At 34.9% G+C, this 22,631-nt stretch overlaps 1 protein-coding gene across 1 annotated transcript; it reads right to left on the bottom strand.

The window, feature by feature from the left end:
• Positions 1-1,502: 1,502 nt before the first annotated feature.
• LOC115972441 lies at positions 1,503-20,846 on the bottom strand. Its single transcript, XM_031092730.1, has 11 exons — positions 20,778-20,846; positions 19,219-19,361; positions 17,009-17,579; positions 16,734-16,883; positions 13,654-13,731; positions 13,236-13,316; positions 12,888-12,995; positions 12,661-12,807; positions 5,043-5,174; positions 3,055-3,401; positions 1,503-2,230 (listed from the first exon to the last, which is right to left on the bottom strand). The coding sequence occupies exons 2-11, from the start codon at positions 19,315-19,317 to the stop codon at positions 1,619-1,621; spliced, it is 2,325 nt and encodes a 774-aa protein (XP_030948590.1). The 5' UTR covers positions 19,318-19,361; positions 20,778-20,846; the 3' UTR covers positions 1,503-1,618.
• Between the last annotated feature and the right edge of the window lie 1,785 nt (positions 20,847-22,631).

Raw genomic sequence — 22,631 nt, 5'->3', positions numbered from 1 at the left:
CAAGCACCAAAGTGCAGACAAGATTAAACAGCATTAGCAGGATTCGAATTGACTGGTTCACATAGGCACTTAGGAGCCCAGATGTTCTCTTCCTCTGAAGCTTCAGTCACTCTCCAACGCTTTGCTCCAAACTTCAGCATCTGCGCGAGAGTTTGACTAGGCGACATTTCTTTTGTCTTAGAGATAAAGAAATTTACCACAGAATAACTCAGTTATATCCACTCCCGTTATTTAAACCTTTCAAATTCCTCTAATTTTCAGCCTATGAGACAGTATGACAATATCCAATCTTCTTTTTTTTCTTAATGATTTTAGAAAAGACCATTCCAATCTAGTTATGCAAATTAAAAATTCTTCATTTTAAACTACCAAAAAGTTACTGCAGCATGTTAAAATAATCTAAAAAACTCTTTTTATATAACTTTTTTACATAGGTTTAAAAAAAAAAAAAAATTCCACCACCGCAAAATCTCAAAAAAAAAAAAAAAAAAATCCTTTGATCCCAAAAGTTCAGATAAAAAACAAGCCGCAAAAACTCGACAAAAAATCTTTCCAGTATCTGTTTTGACGATTTCTGTCGGGGTCTTACAATTCTTGGCTTCATGTTAAAAAAAAAAAAAAAAAAAAAATTTATCTTAAAATATCAATATCTGCACTGCAGGTTCAAGTTTTTACTTTTAAATTTTAATATTCCAAAAGCAAGGGCTTGTTGGGCAAGTCATTTTAAAACAGTTTTCATAACTTTAAAAACAAAATGCGGTGGCATCAATTTTAAAAAACGAAACTTAAAAATTAAAATCTCATCTCAAATTGTACTATGCTAATACTAAATAAAAAACATCAGCGATTTTAATTGTCACATTTGTAAATAAAGCAAAAAAACTTCTTTTTTTTTTTTTTTTCCTAAGCCTTGATCACTTTTTTGAATGACATTTTCTCAATATAATGAGATTGACATAATTAAAAACAGAGGTCAAATATTTTTTTGCTGTTATGTACACATTAATTTAATCAAGTCTCATTCACATAAACTTGTTTACAAATATATTATTATGTTTGAATTTCGCTTGTTTAATAATCAAGCCTAAACTTAAGTACAAGATTTGCTTGTTTGCTAAATATATACAAACATAAGCAAAAATTTTCTTAATAAAGTTAAGCTCTAGTTATTCATAATAAATAGCACAACTTATTTATGGTCCTATTTCTAACTAGCTCAGGTAGCTAGATTACTCATACGAATGTCAGCATATTGGAATTACAAGTTAAAGCATCAACATATTTTTTTAGACAATGACTAATATAACAAATTTAAATGAAACTGACCAACTCTATAAAATTTTATTTCCTACAAACTATATATGAAGTTTAATTCACAACATTTAAATTCATAAAAAATAGAACATTCTGACAAATTGAACTCTCAATAGCAAATTGTAGTCCAACAACTTAATTAAGAAGGTAGATAATTTTCAATTCAACCAGATGAATATGTTTTGCTTTATTGAAATAGAACACACAGTACAAGTCCAACATCAATATTATTGGAGAAAGTGTATCAATCATTAATAACCATGAGACATCAGACTCTTGAAGAAGATAGGAATGTAAATACTAGTTAATCTTCCGAAAGCCAATGAGGAATAGTCAACCTGTATTTGCGTTGTGGCACCTTCTTCAAGGTAGCCCACACCAAATGAAAGAAAAGTGGAAACACTGCCATAGAAAACAATGTTACCAACGCGTAGGCCACTATATACGAGGTGGAAGACACAAATTTTAGTTGATTCCTAAAGATGAAGAAATGTCCGGTTGTGAAAGATACCAAGGTAGAAGCTATGGACATGTAGAAAGCTGTTAAACCCAGCAAAAGCTTCCATGGTAAGGCGTGGCGGAAATCTTTTTCTCTATACCCAGATGTGAGAATTGAAAGGAACATGACCACTGCTACGAGTGAAGTGTAAAAGGACACAAAGGATGAGCTGGCAAAAATTTTGGATGCCTCGGAGTGTTTATTTCCTTCAACAACCTCAGGCAAGTTGGTTGCCGTGGAAAAGGTACTCGTTACAAAGAGGCCTGCTACGACCGAGCATGCATTTGCGGTGCTACTTAGCCAATCCCCTCCTTGTTTAACAAGATCCTCATGTGTTTTGGTGAAAATCTCCTCTGGGGTTTGGCCTTTCTTGTTGAGGAGAGGCAGGAGGCTTCTTTCCATGGAGTTCTTTATGTACTGCGTGCCACAAACAAAAAAATAAAATAAAATAAAATAAAAAAATAAAAAATAAAAAATAAAAAAAAGGAGAAGGGAAAGACAAGGTTAATTATTGTTACATACTTTCACTACATCTATGGTTGTAAATTGAACCTAAGACCTAGCTAGCATAGTAGAAGCTAAGGAACGCATTAATTTGTTTCTTTCAGATAGCAAGATCCAGTTGATAACCCCGATATAGGAGTTTCAGACCTGCTGTAGTTGAGTGGTGGTCTCTGTCCTTTATCCAAGATCGACGGGCTCTATCTCTAGTTGTATTAAAAAAAAATTGAAAATGTTATCCAAAATCCCTCTTTGTGTTTATAACAAAATCAAATGTTGAGAAATAGTTTGTCTTAATTAACGTCAAACCTAGTTAGTGGGGAGTTGGAACTTTTTTTTAGTAATTTTATATTCTCAATATTTTCATAACAAATTTTAGGTGACAAGTTGATATTGGTAGGTAAAAAATTGATGTCAATGGTGGACTCATGTTAATGGCAAGTTGATATACTTAATAATAATTTAAAATTTTGAGATAATCCATAGATAAACATTAACTATTTAAGATTTTTTTAAAAAAAATTACCCTGTAAAGTGCAATAATTTAATTAGTTTTATGAGTAAAGTCTTTTACCTTTAAATGAGATATGTGGTTTGAATCTCACCAAAAACCAATTGATTTCTTGGATTTAATGATAAAGAAAAATTATTATGAAGTAAACGCTATAGGTAGAAAGTTCGTAGCATATATCAACAACAAAAAAAGAGTCCTCTTAAACTTGGATGTTTTGGGCTCGTACCTCATACCATCTGATTTCCCATTGCATTTGGGATGCTGCTCCTGGAACTGGCCAACTAAATTCCGCTTTTGTCGCAGCAAGATGCAGTACACTGTTACCTTTATTATCCACTTCACTAAATAAGTTGTCTTTTATAACATTCTTCTTCTTGAGAGAGAGTAGGAGTTCATATACACGAGGTTGCTTATGCTCCACTGTCAATAGCACTATGTTCTTTTGGTCTTTATCCACATCATACATGGCCACAGGATAAATTTCAAGGATTTTTCTAACCATTTCAGTAATTCCATTCTTCGCTGCCATTAGTATTACCTCTGTAGGCTCAGTGTCTCCTTCCTTTTCTTTCTCTGTCAATGCATAAGACAATAATTTTAACTTCAATTATAACCAAATCTTGGTAATAAATCAAATCTTGAACTTCGAATTATTTTTGTTGGAAAATGAACACGACATTTTGATAAATTGATGATTGAACATATCTTTCTATAAATGTACTATAAAATTATTCATGTAGGAAATTGATGAAGTACATGTATGAATGTTATGAGTGAGGATAAAAGTTCTGGTGAATGAAGAAATAGATGATACTGTAGAGGCCATTTCCTGGATAAAGGAACATATGGTCTTACGTAAAAGATTTAGAGATGGTGTGCAAGACATACATAATATGAGACGAATGGGTATATTCTGACACAGACTGGCACGTCATGCCTGAGTTGTAGAAGATACAAAATTCTGTGTGGAGCGTGATGTGAAACCACTTTTTTTTTTGGTACTAGTAAAATCTTCCTTTTAATTTTCCTTTTAATTTCATAATTTTGTCGCGATACTTCACTTTTCCCAAAAAAAAAAAAAAAAAAAAAAAAAAACCAACAAGACTATTTAAATCTCTTCGAATATGATATTTTATGTTTGATTTTAGGATATTTTTGTTAGTATTCTGATTATCCATAATATATTTGTTTATTTACGACAATGAAATTCCTACATAACACAGTATTTTACAAATAGAATTTTTTGAAATAATTAAATATGAAAGATACTTAATGATCCAATTATTAATGAAAATAGATGGTATGACTAACACGAAAACTAAATCAAACATAAATGACCATAATTTTAAAATCATAACTTGTAAAATTGAAAGCAAATTCAAACGTTAAGGGCCAAAAATGTACCATAATCTATTTTTTACCTATCCTAAACTCTATTTTATAATTTTCCTTCACTCTTCTATATTTTATTTTCATTCTTATAATTTTCTTTAGAAACTTGTTGGGTGAAAGATTATTATTTTTTTTTTACACATAAGATTTTTTTTTCATCAATTTAATATGTGCATATAATCAGGGGAGAGAGAGGAGGTCCATGGCGCTCTGAATATTGAGCAACTCCCTCCCTTCTACATACATACATACATCTATATATATATATATATATATATATATATATATGCCCCTGCCTCTTTGGATTACGAAAAGTATTCTATCTTTTTGTTTTCAAAAAAAAAGTATTATGATGCTGTTTGGAGTGGGCGTCTACGTTTACAAGTTTGCATTTTCAGATTTTTTTTTCCCCTGCGCATAAACAGTAACATAACATGGGTTTATTGTGCAGGGGACAAAAATCACTATTCACATACTGTTTATCACTGTTCACAGCACTGTTCGCGCACTAAAAAATATTAAAAATGGGTCTCACGATACTACTCACACATTTAAAAATTATTTTGCTACAGTATTTTCAGTTTTCAGTTTCAGCAACAATAAGTTCAATCCAAACGGACCCTATATCTATGTAAATAATTAATAATGCAGTTGTGTTTTTCCCTCTATATTTAGTTTTATATGATAAGTAACACATTAAACAAAGTGTATTCCTTGACATAAGTCTAAAAATCTTTAGTTGCCATGATCTCATGTTATGTTATTGATTTTGCAATGTCTTTAAGATAAGTTATTCTTAATGTACGTATTCGTTTCACTTACCATCTTGAGCCATATCGCACAGAAATTGAATGAAGTTGATGCATGTTTGGTAGTTCCTGGGAAACTTGTCTTCACATATTTTTGTCAATTGTCTCGAATTGATTTTCTCAGTCGCATCAGCCTGCGGTGTACCTTCCAAAAAAATGAAGAAAAACAAAGAATAAAAATGACAAGTAATGTTGAAGGTATCCTTCAACGAAAAATGATGTGCACGGGTATAACCCATCTAAATCGGAGTGTTGTGAAGGTATCCAAGTTCTCGTTTCTTCATTAATTAAGAATTAAAGCTTAGAATTAAAGCCACAGTGGATAGCTTAATTAATGAAGAAACGAGAACTTGGAATGTTGCTATGATTGATGGAATTTTTGCTCCACAAGAAGCTGAGGAAATAAAGAACATCCCACTGGCTAGAGAAGACTCTGAAGACTCTCTGTATTGGCCGTGGGAGCATGATGGGAGGTATAGTTGCAAAACGGGCTACCGCTTCTTGAAGGAAGATGAAGTTGGTTTTCAAGTGCCTGTGCACCAAGAGCATGAGGAAGGGTTATGGAAGAAGGTTTGGGCCCTTGACTGTCCAAATAAAATAAAAAATCTCATCTGGAGAGCTAGCCGTAACTCTCTCCCTACTAAGTGCAATCTATATAGACGGACGGTCATTACAGAACACTACTGTGACCGATGCAAAGAAGAATCTGAATACATGTTGCATGCAGTGTGGAGTTGCAAAAAACTGGATGGGGTTTGGGGAGCAAACAGTGTGTGGAATTTTCGGAATCAACAGAGCTTTGCAAGTTTTAGTGAGCTTTTGGCCTGGGTCTTCGAACATCAAAGGAAACCGGATCTGTTTGCCTTCATTATCTGGTCCATTTGGCACCAAAGGAACCAGCTTCGGACTCAACAAGCTCATCGTCCCTTACAACAAATTCCTCAGTGGGCACATGACTGTTTCAGTGAGTTTCAAGCGTTGAAAGAAGCACCATTACGCAGTAGACAGTTGAGAAGAATAAGATGGAAACCTCCAGACCAGGGAACGCTCAAAATCAACTTTGATGGCGCCATCTTCACCGAGGAAAAATGTTCCGGACTGGGAGTTGTGATCCGCGACGAGAAGGGCCTTGTTCTGGCCTCCATGGCAGCTCGGATTCCACAGCAACTCCGGCCTGAGGAGATCGAAGCTCTAGCTGCGTCCAAAGCCCTTGAGTTCACAAGAGATTTGGATGTCACTGATGCAATCTTGGAGGGTGATTCTCTAATGGTGATGTCGGCTCTGAAGCTCAAGAATTTTGGTCTTGCTCCGTTTGGGTTGTTGTTACAAGACTCTGTAGTCTTTTCTTCATGTTTCACAAAATTGTCCTACTCTCACACTAAGAGAGAGGGCAACACAGTAGCACATAATTTGGCAAAATTAGCTTTTAATTGTACAAGTTGTGTAATTTGGATGGAAGATGTTCCACCTGTTGTAATGCCTTCTTACCAGGCTGACTTAGCTGGTGTAAGGACACGATTCGTGGCGGACCGTAACAGTGTCGGGTTCGCACGTGAAAAGGCCCTAACAATATCATTTGTAGAGCGTGGGTTTGGAAGGCTAGGCCTTGATCGACAGGCGGTGGGTTTTTCGTGGTGTTCGTACAAGTTTAAGTTTTCCTTCACCCCTGGAGTCTTTCTCCTGGAGGTGGGCTGGGAGGCTCTGGTTTTTTGCCTTTTTTTTCCCCCCAAAAACCCCCCTTCTTTAGGTTACTTATTTTTCCTTTTATATTTTCCTGCGTTCATTGTCCTTCGTCCACGTATAGGGTCAACCTTTCCAAGATTGATACTTGTCCCATCAGCCCATATTCAAAGTCGTTGGGGGTGGTTGTAAAAGCCAAAGAATGCGGCTCTGTCAGGTTCAGAGCATTGAATGGCAATAAGGGCAACTTTCCCCGAATATTTTAGATCTCTCTTCCAAGTTTCAGTACTATACCGTTTTTACCCCTCTTTCAGGGGGGACTTTGGGTCTGCCGAGGAATGAGCTGTCCTCGGCGGTATCCATAGGCTATTTTGTCGAGCTTGGGCCATGGCCTTCCTCGGCTTGGGCCTTTGGATTCTCCCCGGGTGAATGCGCCTGGCCCATAAATCATTTGGGCCCCACAATAGCCCCTCAAAACCCGGCTGTCCAACCTCTTGGTTGGAAAGGGGGGTTTTGGTGATGCCGAACCTCTTCCTACGGCTCAATCAATTTGGCCTATTAATAATGCTGGCAGCTCTCCATCTGTCCAAGAAATGCATCGGTCTATGAGACAGTTTTTTGATTTCGCGCTTGATGCGTTCTTATCGTTTGGGTATTCAAGACGTGCTTTTAATGACCACTATTTACGAGACTACTTTAATTCGGCGGTTTGTTTTGATGGGGTGGAGAAACGGAATCGGCATGTTTGTGTTGGCAGATTCCTTTGGAGATCTGAACCTATTAAATGTCTCCCGCTCCACCCTCTGTATAAGAAGGAAATGAGGAGATTATTGTTTTTGTAAAGAACCCCTTTTCATCCTTCTGAGATTTGAAATACTTGGCCTCCCCTAGGATTTATTTTACCCACTGGTTTATAAACTAAATCGTGATACACTTTGCCATAACAACGAGTGATGCAGGAGCCAAACCCCTCCTTTCAGTCAACCTACTAAAGCTCATTATGGCTCGATCGGGACAGGGATGGCGAAGATTCAAAATCAACCTCACCCTTCTTTCAGTCAAAATCCGAAGCAGGGACTTGTCACGTCAAACTTTCGGCGTGACTGAGTCGAGAACACCCATCATCAGTACCAACTGCTCTCCTATGAGCATACCTAGTATGACTCCAGTGTGTTGGGAGTCAGGGTCGAGGCAGGGACTAAGTGTCTCTACTTCTTCCTCTCTTCCTTCACTGGTGCTATCCTCCGTCTCCCTTTCTTAGTCTTCCCAGCACCAGATCCATCCTAGTGCTTTCACTTCTCCCTCTTTTGCTCCTTTTTCTTTCTTTCCATCTCTTCTCTCTTCTTCTCCTCCTTCTTTACTCATGTCCTCCATCTTCTTCATTCATCTCCTCCATCTTCTTCATTGATTTCTTCCTTACTATTTCCTTCTCCTTCATTTTTTTCCAAAGAAGGTTCTTATCGTAATATGAGCAGTATTGAGGCAGAGATTGAAGAGACTTTGAAGACGAGTTTAAAAGACGCCTGACAGTTTACTTACCTGTACTACGGATGTAATTGTTGCTTAGGCAGTTCACATTTTGTATAGGCTCGTTTGAGCCCCTCTTTGTACGTTGTAATAATTTTTCGTATTAATAAAAATTGTTGTTATTTTATTTCGCATGTTTTGTCTCTATGCCTTTTTTTTTTAAATTTACAAACGCTGCTCGGCACAATAATGTAGCATCTAAACCAATGACGACTAAGACCAAAATACTTGATAATAAAAAGATGTCGCCATAACTTTAATAGAAATGCTTGGCACAATAAGGCCGACCAGTGAAAAGTAATACTTACCCCCTGCTAGCCGAGGAGAAAAACGTAGGTTTGATGTCGTGTGAGGAATAACCATTTGAAGATATATCACCCACCAAATGAACAGCCTTCTTATACGACTAAATGCTGGGGCGTTCCACCACCTTCCTTACACCTTTATTGGCCTTAACCTTTTATGGTGTTTAAGCCGTGGGTGAAGTGACCTGACATTTTTATTAAGTAACCCATCTTACGAAATTCAAACCTTTTCTTATCAAAGTATTTGGTTTCCCCATTGGCTTGGGTCCGAGGACCATACAAGGCGTTGGTTCTGTCCAAAACTTGTAATAATTATAATTTTTTGTACTTGGTTTTCCCATAGGCTTGGGTCCGAGGACCATGCAAGGCCTTGGTTCTGTCCCTGGGCCCATATGCTGAACGAGCTTGGGCCGCGAATTTACTGGGCCCACACATTAAGAGGTATTTCCGTAGTTTTTGATCACGCGGTACTTTTTGGCGTCCCAGTGTTCGAGGTGCGCCTTCTCGAGACTCCTTTAGCCTCAGGGTTGCAGACGACGTTGGAAATCGAGTTAGAGACGTTTTGTCTGTAGCGTTCCTTGGGACGCTGCGTGAATTAAATGCCACCGGTTTACTTCTGGGTATAAATGGGATAGGGGATCACTTCACTTGCACATGAACTCTTCTGTTCCCTTCAGAACCATATTTCTTCCATATCCGCGATCTCTCTTTCTAGTGCCATTGCCTCAAAGCAAGATGTTTGAGGCGTGGATGGGGATGAAAGGTCTCCGCACGCTTCAGAGGCACCGAATCCTCAAGGTGATATGGTATGGACAAGGATGGCACAGATTCAAGCCAGTCCTCCGTCTTGACAGGAGGAAGATGGTATTCCTCCTTCTTTTAGTCAAAATCCGAAGCAGGTTCTGGTCATGCCAGATTTTTGGTATGTCAGAAGAAGGAATTTCCGCCATCAGCGCCGTCTGCCTTGTAGCAGGCAAATTTTTGCGGGGGCTCCCCAACTTCCGGCTCCCTGCACCTTTTCTGTAGATGGTGTTAGCCTGAGGTCAGGTTCCCTGCACCTTTTCTTCACCGGTGCAGGCCCCAAGTTGGGTTCTTTTGCTGCCTGAGTTATGGGCGTGCAAAAGCATTGAGGAGGAATAAGGTCTCGAGGCAGTAGCCAACTTCTCCTCTGTGCTACCTCCTCGGCTTTATCTTCACTCTCTTGTATTTTTCGTTACTTACGTAGTTAGCTTCAATGTAGGCTTTGTTTCAGCTTTTCATTGTACACTGTACTATTCCTTTGTCTTAATAAAATATGTGTCTATTTCTCTATACATATCTTTCTTCTCCGTAACAACTACTTTATGCATGAATATTAAATGTAAGCTTGCCCTTAATGATATTCCAGGCAGAAAAATGCCTTAACACAGATTCCTATTAGTTTAAACTTACAAATATTATCAAGCATAACAAGGTTAATCATCAATAAATTAAACTCTTGGAATTAATCGGGATAACCGCTGAATGCTGCGCGATGCATGCTAGAGCGACGTCCGAGAACGATGAACTCTAAGTAATTGGTCCGAGAGGGTAGCTGAGTAGCGAGGGACTTTGGTTGTGCTTTTGGGTAATATGTTGCGCTGTATCGCATCAACCCCTTTGATACTGGGGATCAGAGGGTAGACCGAGGAATTCGCGCAATCAAGGTATTAACCCATCTGTTAACGCGGAGCTCTCTTCGGATGGATTTTGAGGTTTATGTGCCATAGTTTTTTTTTTAAAATAGTTGGTTCCTCATCCAGGTAGTTGGTTTCCCCATAGGCTTGAGTCCGAGGACTATGCAATGCCCTGGTTCTGTCCAAAACCTAGTTTTCCTCATCCAGGTAGTTGGTTTCCCCATAGGCTTGAGTCCGTGGACCATACAATGCCTTGGTTCTGTCCAAAACCTAGTTTTCCTCATCCAGGCAGTTGGTTTCCCCATAGGCTTGAGTCCGTGGACCATGCAATGCCCTGATTCTGTCCAAAACCTAGTTTTCCTCATCCAGGCAGTTGGTTTCCCCATAGGCTTGAGTCCGAGGACCATGCAATGCCTGATTCTGTCCAAAACCTAGTTTTCCTCATCCAGGCAGTTGGTTTCCCCATAGGCTTGAGTCCGTGGACCATGCAATGCCCTGGTTCTGTCCAAAACCTAGTTTTCCTCATCCAGGCAGTTGGTTTCCCCATAGGCTTGAGTCCGTGGACCATGCAATGCCCTGGTTCTGTCCAAAACCTAGTTTTCCTCATCCAGGCAGTTGGTTTCCCCATAGGCTTGAGTCCGTGGACCATGCAATGCCCTGGTTCTGTCCAAAACCTAGTTTTCCTCATCCAGGCAGTTGGTTTCCCCATAGGCTTGAGTCCGAGACCATGCAATGCCCTGGTTCTGTCCAAAACCTAGTTTTCCTCATCCAAGTAGTTGGTTTCCCCATAGGCTTGAGTCCGTGGACCATGCAATGCCTGGTTCTGTCCAAAACCTAGTTTTCCTCATCCAGGCAGTTGGTTTCCCCATAGGCTTGAGTCCGTGGACCATGCACCTCATCCATGGCTTGAGTCTGTGGACCATGCAATGCCCTGGTTCAGTCCAAAACCTAGTTTTCCTCATCCAAGTAGTTGGTTTCCCCATAGGCTTGAGTCCGTGGACCATGCAATGCCTTGGTTCTGTCCAAAACCTAGTTTTCTCTTTGTGTGGGACCTTGGCTTTAGGGGAGTTAGCTCCTCAGCCAAGCCCCTAGTCAAGAAACGCAGCCCCTAGCAGAACTTTATACTAGAACTCTATAACCAACGGTTAGAAATAACGAAGAAACTCTATCGACCCACATCCTATACCAACACACAAGCCTTCCCCACAGACGGCGCCAATTGTAAGGACACGATTCGTGGCGGACCGTAACAGTGTCGGGTTCGCACGTGAAAAGGCCCTAACAATATCATTTGTAGAGCGTGGGTTTGGAAGGCTAGGCCTTGATCGACAGGCGGTGGGTTTTTCGTGGTGTTCGTACAAGTTTAAGTTTTCCTTCACCCCTGGAGTCTTTCTCCTGGAGGTAGGCTGGGAGGCTCTGGTTTTTTGCCTTTTTTTTCCCCCAAAAACCCCCCTTCTTTAGGTTACTTATTTTTCCTTTTATATTTTCCTGCGTTCATTGTCCTTCGTCCACGTATAGGGTCAACCTTTCCAAGATTGATACTTGTCCCATCAGCCCATATTCAAAGTCGTTGGGGGTGGTTGTAAAAGCCAAAGAATGCGGCTCTGTCAGGTTCAGAGCATTGAATGGCAGTAAGGGCAACTTTCCCCGGATATTTTAGATCTCTCTTCCAAGTTTCAGTCCTATACCGTTTTTACCCCTCTTTCAGGGGGGGACTTTGGGTCTCCCGAGGAATGAGCTGTCCTCGGCGGTATCCATAGGCTATTTTGTCGAGCTTGGGCCATGGCCTTCCTCGGCTTGGGCCTTTGGATTCTCCCCGGGTGAATGCGCTTGGCCCATAAATCATTTGGGCCCCACAGCTGGTATTTCCTAGTTTTATGATAGTACTGTTTGTCAAAAAAAAAAAAAAATTGTAAAATTAATATTTAAAATATTGTATTCTATCATGCCCTTTGCTAAAAGGTCAGTTTCCAAAATTATCCTCAATTTCAAAATTGAAATTGACTGTTTTAAATTTTTAATTAAAGTGTATTTTAAAATATTAAGTATGACTTTTGCTTTCAACGGGTTATGGAGAGGTTTGACGTTGTAAGTGTTTTAGTGCTTGATATATTGTGTGTTTTTATTTTAAATTTATCAATTATGTTTTTATTGATCGTGGTTAAACTTTTGTAAAAATATTTTTAAAGAAATTTAGAATATTTAGTTATTTTTATAAACACAAAAAGGGAGAGTGTTAATTTTTTCAAACTTCATGGAAGGAAAGTATTTTTTTTTTCTTTTCAAGTTTGGGATGAGATGTCATTCTCCCATACTTCAAGAGGTGGGAGTGTTATTACCTCTAAATAAATAAATAAAACTATTTATAATAGGAAAATAATTCAAAATCGAAAAAAAAAGAAGTAATTATCTTTAAAAAAAAATAGTCTAGAATATAATTAGGACTACAGGACTAGATCGTTACCTTTTTCAAGCTTTTTGTCTACGCTTTTGCGGACTGATGGCGGAATCGGATACATCTCAGCGTCCTTCAACAGTTCGTTCATGATCAGAATAGACCATGTGTGCCTCTCCTTCGTCCTCCTTACCTCCTTTGCCTTCTGCAAAGGTTCTAAAAATATACCACCAATATATGAGCAAAGAAATATATAAAGAAAACAGAACAGAAAATAGTGGAAGGTGAATGAATACCAATAAATAAATATCGCAATGCCTTGAAGACAAGTTTTGCAAACAAAGAGCAGGTTTTGTAATTAGATGGAAATTGATGCTCTCGAGCTCCATTGCGTGAGTCGTATCCTACAGTACAAAATTGATCCTTATCAATCCATAACTTCATTCTCTTAAAGAGACCAATCGCAACAGAATCACAAGTCAAACCACTAAAATGAATTTGGGAAGTAGTTACTCAGAAAAATAAATAAAAATTGTGGGGAAGTTTTTTTCTCAAACTTCTTAGCCACAAGCACACAATTAGTGCTATCATTTTTCTTTCTCATAACATATTGTAGTGTGAACATTTCTTGCTTTGATATCTACCTCCCCAGGTAAAGTGGTGTCTTTCAGGGTCCTCTGCATCAACTTCGCCGACTGCTTTCTTTGAACCTTTTCTGTCAAATGCTGATAATGAAAATTAAGGATATCAGTTATAAAAAATATCTCTAATGAAAGTGTCATTATTAATAGTTCGTAATGAATAGTCTTTCCATAGGAATAACTATTCCTTGCAATGACAAGATAACCAAACAATTGAATGATGGTTACAAATGAATAACTATATCATTTTTGGATATATATATATATATATATATATTTATATCCAATGTCCCTTTAACTTTTTCTCTATCTACTTGAACACACTAATAATGTTAAATGTATATATATTTTTTTCTTTAGTAACACATTAAGATGCGTGTGTGTGTGTGTGTGAACGTACATTTCTCACTTTGGTGTTTACCTCCATGGGTGACTGGTTCTTTTTCAAGGTTCTGATCATCTGCTCGCGAAATTAGTTCCTCCTCTGTTGTGGAAAATGCTGAAATGAAAGCAGCTTAGTTACAAACCACATTGTAAATGATTTTTTCAAGCTACAAGATGATGATACGTATGAAAATGATTTTTTCAAGCTACAAGATGATGATATGTAAGATCGGGTCATACTACAAAGAAATGAACTTTAATCTCCCTAGTTACTCTTGTTGCGCTATTATTTGCTGATTTCTGATAGGAGGTGGTGAATCTGTCAAGAAATATTTTGCCATAGATACAGAATATGAAGAACAATTTTTTTTTTTTTATATGGAAAAAAAAAAAAAAAAGGGTAGAGATAGCGACTTGAGTTAACGTCTTCCACCTAAGCGTGACCATAATAATACCCTATCTGCTAGGCTTAGGCATGCAATAGCACGGAATCCGAATAAGCCATAATTGTGCAACCCTATTGAGAACACTAGTGAACATAAGCCAAAAGAAAGGAGTTTTTTTATTATTTTATTTTATTTTTTTTATCCCAAGTACTTCCTATTATAGGATTAGAATTTGAGACCTTTTCCTCCGAACCCTTAAGAGTGAGTCCATGACCACTAGACCAATTACCCTCAGAGGTAACAATTAAAATATATGACCCACTCTCAAAGCATTTTAATTATAGATACACTATCACTGCACATACTTGGCACAATGATCATTTCACAAGTATAAGTACTTGTGAGATGTGGGGGTAATGACTGTGGTTCAAATCTCCAAGAGAAAGTTTCACACATATATACACTTAGATTATATTAGAGTAAAAATTTTATATTATATATATATAAAAAAAAAAGAAATTATAGATACACTAGTCCTTTAAGAACAAATATTCCACCTATAACTATAATAGTTGTGTTTGTTAAATAGACATAACTATTGGAAGGGTTGTGTCTATTGAGTTTGAATATTCCAAATGAATGGCTTCACGTGGAATATATTATAAATTTATAACTAGTCCAACGGAAACATCGGGTGTGTGATGCACACCGATTACAGTATGATTGCCCTCACATTCCGTCATCTTCTACTTGATCACACTACAATATAAATGATAAATAATATTATAGTTAAGCATAATTTTGTTGCTACCATAATTTGATTGGACAAAGTTATTCACAAAACTGGTTTAGACAAAAATATATGTGTCAACTCATTACTTAGTGATTCATAAAACAATTTATATGTATTATTTAAAAATGTCACATGATTTATTAAATAGGTATCGTAAAAGCACACATGAAATGTTTTATCAATTATTATATAGAGTATTGAAAATTTTTTCATTCAAATTGGTTTCAAGGTAAGTTTTTTCATAATTATTTATGCAAACTCTACTCTACTGCACACACATGTTAGTGTAAGAATATGACTAAACATACATGCACAGCTTTTGTCACCACAATCAAATTATATCCTTCTCGTCATGCTCTTCCACTATAATAGCATACTGTAGGTGACTTTGATTCACTATCTTGTGATCAACATTATAACCCCATGGCTAAGAACATAGTCTACAACCATGCCATCATTGATAAATGATAACCTCTATTGAACACGTGTTAATATTCTTGCATATTATTATTTTAACTATTGTCCACAATATGCCAGTATCTTGGGAAAATATTAGTTTACATTGTATTAATTAATAAAGTAAACCTATGTTGTAGACACGAAAATGTGTATAATATTTTTAAAAATATACAATATTATATATTTTTTGCAAATATGCCGTGGGAGTTCCACAAATTTTTTTTTTTCAAGGGAGTAATTAAGAAAATTAAATAAAACAAAATTTAATAAAAGGAGAACTTGAATATATCTAAATATTGACCCAAAAAAAAAATCACAAATACATAAACTTTTACAATTACCTTCTATTGAGTTTTTATATTTTGAAATCATTATAAGATAATTAATTATCAATTGTTATTATTTATAATATCTTTTACGGTTAACATTTCAATTGTGAAGGGAAGAATCACATAACATGTTTCATCAAAAAGTTTCAAGATCTTTACTCTTTATATATATATATATATATATATATATATATTCCATAATACTTATTAGGTATTACAAAATTGGTCTCTATCTTTTATATTTTATTTTAATTTGGCCTCTAACTTTTTAATTGTGTCAATTTAATTTTTAACATTTTCAGTATCATGTAAATTTATTTTCTATCGTTATGATATTATATATTTCTTAGATGAAAATGAGAAAAATAATAAATTAAAAAAAAAAAAAAAAAGTTCTCACTCTCTCAGCATCTCCACTCACCAACGTCACTCTCAATTTCTCAACCTCATACCTACGGAAAACCCGCGTCTTTCTCTTTCCTCTCTTTCTCCGTTGCTTACAACTTTGAAGCTGATTTCAGCTTCTTTAACGCCCAAGAAATTTTACATTGCAAAAGTTCTATTTAAAGTCAAAAGAAATTTTCATATGTCAGCTTTTTTCATATTTTTATATTTTTCTGAAGCCAACCCTTCAATCATGGGATGAACTTCCATCTAAAAAAAAAAAAGTATTAACATCAATGCATTTGTCTTTGGACCTAGTCACTTTATACCCCAACAGGCGCTGATGCAGATTTGAGAAGTCCCAGTTTTCAAATGGTCTGGGAAGCTACGGATGCTTGCGGAAAAGAGGTCAAAGAACAAGTACTGTTGTTTCATATATAATACATAGACTACTTTGAGTGGAAATTAAGCCCTAGATATGCATATTAATTAACCCTTTATATATATATATATATATAGCAACAACTAATTCAATTGGAAATAAATGTAGATAAAAATTTGAAGGAACTTGAGTTCTGTAAGTGCTGATAATTTAATCCGGTGACACTAATCTTTTTTTCTTTCTTCAAACTGATATATTAAATGAGGGAGTGTATGGGTTAGGTAGGAGCAAATGAAAAGAATTCAGACAAAATCAGTGACTTGATGTTTATTTACTTGAGATAAGCTATATTTCAATCTGGAAAAATTTATAGCATGTACTTACAGTGATAGATGATACTTTCAAACCATCGGAGATTGCTGCCACTTTTGAAGGCGGAAGGCTTACTCGCTAGGAGATGGAGAGGGGTCATGCCAGCATTATTACGATGGTTTACAAGGTCTTTATACCGACAAAGTATTATTAAGGACAATTCTGCCAAGCACGATAACCAGCAAATATGACTAAATAATTCTGGTACATCTAATAATAACAACCTATCATGCACAACTTTCCAATTGTCATAAAATTAAAATATTTGCTCACATTTATTTACTCACCATAATGTTCTTCAGAGATGGCACAATGGAGAATAGAGTCACCATTACTCCTTTTACAGTAATTGGATCGTTCTTCAGTGCCGCATATAGAGTGGAGGTAAAGGAAAGAATCTTTGCGACCATGAAGTGCTGCTGAGAAGAGAGGGGTCTCACCTTCATCGTTAGGAACACTTAGCAACGTTGTTGAGTGAAATTCAGTGATGATGCGACACATTTTCTCGCTCCCCACTGATGCTGCATGGTGGAGAGGGGTATCTCCTTTGGCGTTTTTCTTTTTTAAATAAGATATCACGTGAAGACTTCCCGAAGAAAATTGTTGTACCAGAAGTTTAAAAATATTTTCTTGCTTATTGTAGACTGCTAGATGGAGTACTGTGTCCTCTAACTTGGTGATCGGGATATCGAAAAGCCAGTTTGCTTGACATATTTTCTGGACTTCATTCCAATCACCTTTGGCGGCACTTTGAGATAATCTTTCTGCTTCCTTCTTCAAGGTCGGAGATTTAAGGGGATCTACCTCTAATGATGGGACTTTTTCTTCAAGCCGAAGTGGATCAAAAGCATCTGTCAACTTAGAACAATGAAGATGAAAAATGGACAGAATTAGGATTAGGGTTGTTGAACAAGTTTGCAACAATTGTTTTAAAATTTTATTTATTTATTTTAAATATCGTTATGTTCTAGAAAATGAGTCTCGTGCTAATGCAATCCTACGAACCCCTACCATCCCTATGCCCAAAACAAAAACAACCCCAAAAAAAAAAAAAAAAAAAACCAAAACAAAGTAAAAAAACAAAAAAAAAAAAAAAAAAAAAAAACAAAGAAAAGAAAAAGAAAAAGAAAAAGGTACAAAGAGAAAGGGAAAAAAGAAAAGAAAGAAAGAAGAAGAGAGACATTTCTATACAATGAAATATTTTATCTTTGTGGTATTCGAAGTCTGAGATTTAAACCCCCACCTACTTCTATCATAAAAAGCACTTAAGAAAATATCTATCTTACAAGCTAAAAGTAATATATATCCGACAAAATATGGAAATTTTTTAAATAATAAATAAAATTTCTATTTCATGATGACAGGAATTTCGCATACCATTTAGAAGTCCATTTTTTAATTTGACCATCTTTAATATGTTTCTTTTCCCCCTAAAAGAATAAAATTATTGTATTTTCACAACATTTTAGAGAGCTAATATTTTGTGAAATAGCAACATATAAAAGGTACTTAAAGATCAGATTACTAAAAGAAATAGACCATAGGACCAATATACAAACATGAAAGGCCAAAATAAAAAATTTAAAAAAATTAAAAACCTAAAGGGCCAAAATGAAAGACATTAATTTGGGAAGAAAAAGAAAAAAGAAATTGTAGTGCCCTTCATTAACTAACTCATTTTAAACCTTTTTTCTTTTTCTTTTTCTTTTTTTTTTTTTTAAATTATAAGGAAAGTAAAAAATAATACATGAAAAGTTGTGATTATTGGAGTACATAGTGAAACCAAAAAAAAATGGTACAGATGATAGCTATACGAGGAAGTTCATTTGATGAAAAGAAGAAGAAGAGTCACTTGGGATGATTTGGTTGTGCTCAAAGAGAGCAATTAGTGCACTAAAAATGAAGAGTGAATTGATCCAAGTTGAGCTAGGGAACAAAAATAGGTAGAGAAAGAAGACGTAATAAAAAAATGATCTATCAATTAAGAAAGTAACAAAGAATATGATTTCAAATAAAATAAAATGGAGGAAAAAAAATATATAGTCGATTCTAACTAATTTGTTAAGAATTCATAGTCGACCCAAAACATTTAGAATTAAGATTTGTTGTTGTTGACCTATTATTATGTGAGAGGAATGAGTACTACATAGTTGTACTCCATGAATGCTAAATAATTACTCAAGAATATAAAACAATTTCTAAATCATTAAATCAACATTGAATTAATTAAATTGAAGGGATGATTTCCTACAATGAAATTTTAGAGTAGCATCTATGATGAAATTATTCGATAAACTAAATTTATTATGGACAATAATAATCTCTTTTTAAAATAGATTCATTTTATAATTCAGATTGAATATTACAAATTTAAACGTGTATCTAATATCATATCATATTCTCATATAAAATTAGGTCTCACATATGGATCTTATATATGTTGCCCATATGTAAGAGGATAATTTAGTACATGAAACAATTTTTTGCATTAGCATACCTTATTGTCCTTTGTTAACGTGGGAGACAAGGGGAATTCAACGAACTTGTCATCATGTATTTCTATACTCGATTCCATTTCAGTATGTTCAGTCTTCATCAGTAATCCTCTTAGAATTTAGAGGCCACAATCTTGACAAATTTCTATCCGCAATCGAGAAGATGATGTTAGGATTTGAGTATATAACTGGAAAAGCAGCAGATTACATTCTTAATTCTAAGAGTTCACAGTTAGCACAATTGATATTTGGGCTAAAACTAGCTAGGTTCAAAACTTTTTAAAACGGACCAATTTAGTCCCTAATCACTGAGAGAGAGAGAGAGAGAGAGAGAGAGAGAGAGAGAGAGAGAGAGAGAGAGAGAGAGAGAGAGAGAGAGAGAGAGAGAGAGAGAGAGAGAGAGAGAGAGAGAGAGAGAGAGAGAGAGAGAGAGAGAGAGAGAGAGAGAGAGAGAGAGAGAGAGAGAGAGAGGTACCAAGTTGAACAGTTTTGAAAAATCTTAGAATAAGTTGGCATTAGCCTAAACATTAGAGGTGTTAATTGTATCTTACCCTTAATTTTAATTTTATAGTTTCTAAATTAGTCTTTTATTTGAATTTGAATTTTATAATCAATAAAGGGCTTAGGGCATAACATTTTCAAAACAAAAGCTATGTGGCAAACTATTTATAGCACTATTCTTTCAGATTTACTTTCCTTCCTGGTTTATCTAGATCAAAGTTGAGTCATATTAGTGACTATAATATCAGACATTCACACTGCTTTCTAATGTGCCATTTAAAAGTAGTCGTGCTACTTGGTAGTTAGTACTTAACACCCTGCGTCATTTGTACAGCAACTAAGAATACAGGCATCCGAAAATTAGGATGATTTTGCTTTTGAAATATTTTCGAAGTTTTTTTCAAAAAAAAAAAAAAAAAAAAAAGGAAAAGAAGAAGAAGAAGAAATATTTGTGAAGTAACCCTAACTTATGTTTTACTGGATCTTATAGGATCATATTGGGTTGATCCGTTGGATATATAAATAAATAATACCAAATTGAAAATCTTATATCCCACAAGGAGCTGTAAACTTTTAAACATATTTGACATATTTGGAAACTATGACATGCACTTCAGGTCTGCATATCATGCAATCACACACACACATATTGCAATATGGTAATAAACCGAAAAGGGGAAAAATGTAGGACAGTTTCTTTACCTGTTTATTTGTTAACATAAAAATGCAGATGTTGTGAAGGTCAAATTTTTTTGCCAAATAGCATAAGGAGTGAGGTTGTTAATCAATCAATTTTTTTTTTTAAATTTTATAAATACAATAAGATCTGAACCTATAACATTTGTTATATGATAATTACTCTTTACTATCATCTCAATAAACCAATAATTTTTTTTTTTTTTTTTGTTAAGTGAAATTCAATCATAAATTTCTTATTTGCAATAAGAGATTTTGCAAAGTAAGCTAACTACAAAACAACAATTCTAATCATTTGAGAGTTTATTATTACTTTTGATCAATATATATCTCTAGCCACTTACGGAAAAATAGTTCTACTTACAAGAAAAAATGTCTCTGTCCACCAAGTCGCTTTCCAAGACAATACGGTGGGTGTTGAGTGTGAGCTTTCTGAACCTATCAGTTTATTTATTGTGTTGGTGATTCATGCAAGCTGGCTAAAGATGTAGATGATAAAGGAAATTGTGCAGTAAAATGGGGCGCATAAAACTTTTTTTTTAATCAAGTTAATAAATTGCATAGGATAAAGCTTTATTCCAAATTTAGTTTTAAAAAAAATCTTTAAATTCAAAAAATATATTTTTATTGGATGTGAATTTTAACAAATACACCATTATATTACATTATCTTATTATATCTTTTATACTTACAAAATTTCATGAAAATCAAAGATCAGTAGTTATGTTTCAATCAAATATTTAAATTTCAAGTTTTTGTAATCTTAAAATATGCCCCAAAAAAATGCATTTATGAATGAAAAAGTAATTAACATCTAATCTGAATCAAATTTAACATGCATATTAAGAATACAAAGAACATATAGTCCACTAATTATATTTTCAAAATATATAGTTATGTTAATTTTTTTAGTGAGAGCTTGAAGGGTTTTTTGGTCAATAATTGTCCTACTCTAAATCATTTATGCCCAAATGAGTCTCTCTGTTGTCTTTGGAACAAGAAATTAAACCTTTTTCTTTTTCAAAAGAAAAAGAAAAAAAGAACTAGATCCTTGCCTTAAGAAAGAAAAAGAGGGAACATGTCAAAAATATAAAAAAGAGAAAGGCAGAACACATGATATCATTTGGTCAGATTTTAATTAAAGATTTGATACCTGAGAAATTAGTGAACAGGCAATAGCTTTATACAATAGCTATGAAGCCAAATCAGGGCTGATTTAATTTAATTTGAATCCTAACGACAACTATAAGTCAGATTTTTATACTTAAATATTATTTTATATAATATTTATTTAATTTTTGTATTATTTTTTATTTAAAATCTATTCTTTTTGTTTTTTGATATGCAAAATTACTAATTAAGCTTTTGTATTTTTGTTTTGCTAACATCTCGTTTCTAAATGATAATATGACTAACTTACTTAATCTTATTGTTACATAATTGAGTTTAAATAGGCTTTTATTAATTTTAATTTTATAAAAATTATACAAAAGCAATGGTAACAAAATTCCGAAAAAAAAAAAAAAAAAAAATTCTAATCTCTTTATATAATCAAAATCATTAAATTTCTAACTATTTTTGAAGAATATGTTTTTCATTTGAGATATCTTTCATCTAAATTTTATGATATAATTTTTACATTGCTAGTTACCAATTTATTTTGACATTCTATTAATTTTTCAAGTCTTTTTTTTTTTTTCCTCTTCAAAATCTTCAAATTAATCAAGATTATTATTCTATTAAAATTATGAATTATAAAATATTTATAAATAAAATATATATTTGTAGGGGCACAATTTTAATGGCCCAATCCTTGTTGGTCAAGTTTTGGTCCAAAAGGTCCCACACAATGAATTTTTATAGAGTATAGGCTATAGAACTCGGTTTCAGTTGGCTTAAACGGTTTGTTGCATGGGTTAAGGAAATACAGAAAGAAGAACAAAAAGGATGGACGTGAAGAGAGATCACTCTTAAATGATCCGGCTTGAAACTTCATTCATAGGCATATATTAATACAGTAAAGTTTCTCTCCTGTGTTCCTCCTCTCCCTTTTTCTCCATGTCCCTTTTCTTGGAGGATTTTTTACATATTATATAGGCCCTTTCATATCATCTGGGTTTTACACTTGTTGATTATCCAAACCCCTACTTGAGCACTTGTCCCATCAGACACTCTTATCAATCCTTTGTGAGTTGCAGTGGTCAAGGTAGCACTGTTC

Source organism: Quercus lobata, chromosome 12 (assembly GCF_001633185.2).
Source record: "Quercus lobata isolate SW786 chromosome 12, ValleyOak3.0 Primary Assembly, whole genome shotgun sequence".
Classification (NCBI taxonomy): Eukaryota; Viridiplantae; Streptophyta; class Magnoliopsida; order Fagales; family Fagaceae; genus Quercus; species Quercus lobata.
The sequence above is the reverse complement of the archived record's forward strand: the minus strand, read 5'-3'. Positions and strand labels throughout refer to the sequence as shown.

Bases quoted from the DNA above. Each gene is read 5' to 3' on its own strand.
- LOC115972441 (XM_031092730.1), bottom strand. From the start codon at position 19,317: ATGAAGACTGAACATACTGAAATGGAATCGAGTATAGAAATACATGAT. The intron at 13,317-13,653 runs GTAAACACCAAA...TTTCATTATCAG, and splicing joins AGAACCAGTCACCCATGGAG to CATTTGACAGAAAAGGTTCA. The intron at 5,175-12,660 runs GTAACGATCTAG...TTTTTTTGGAAG, and splicing joins AGACAAAAAGCTTGAAAAAG to GTACACCGCAGGCTGATGCG.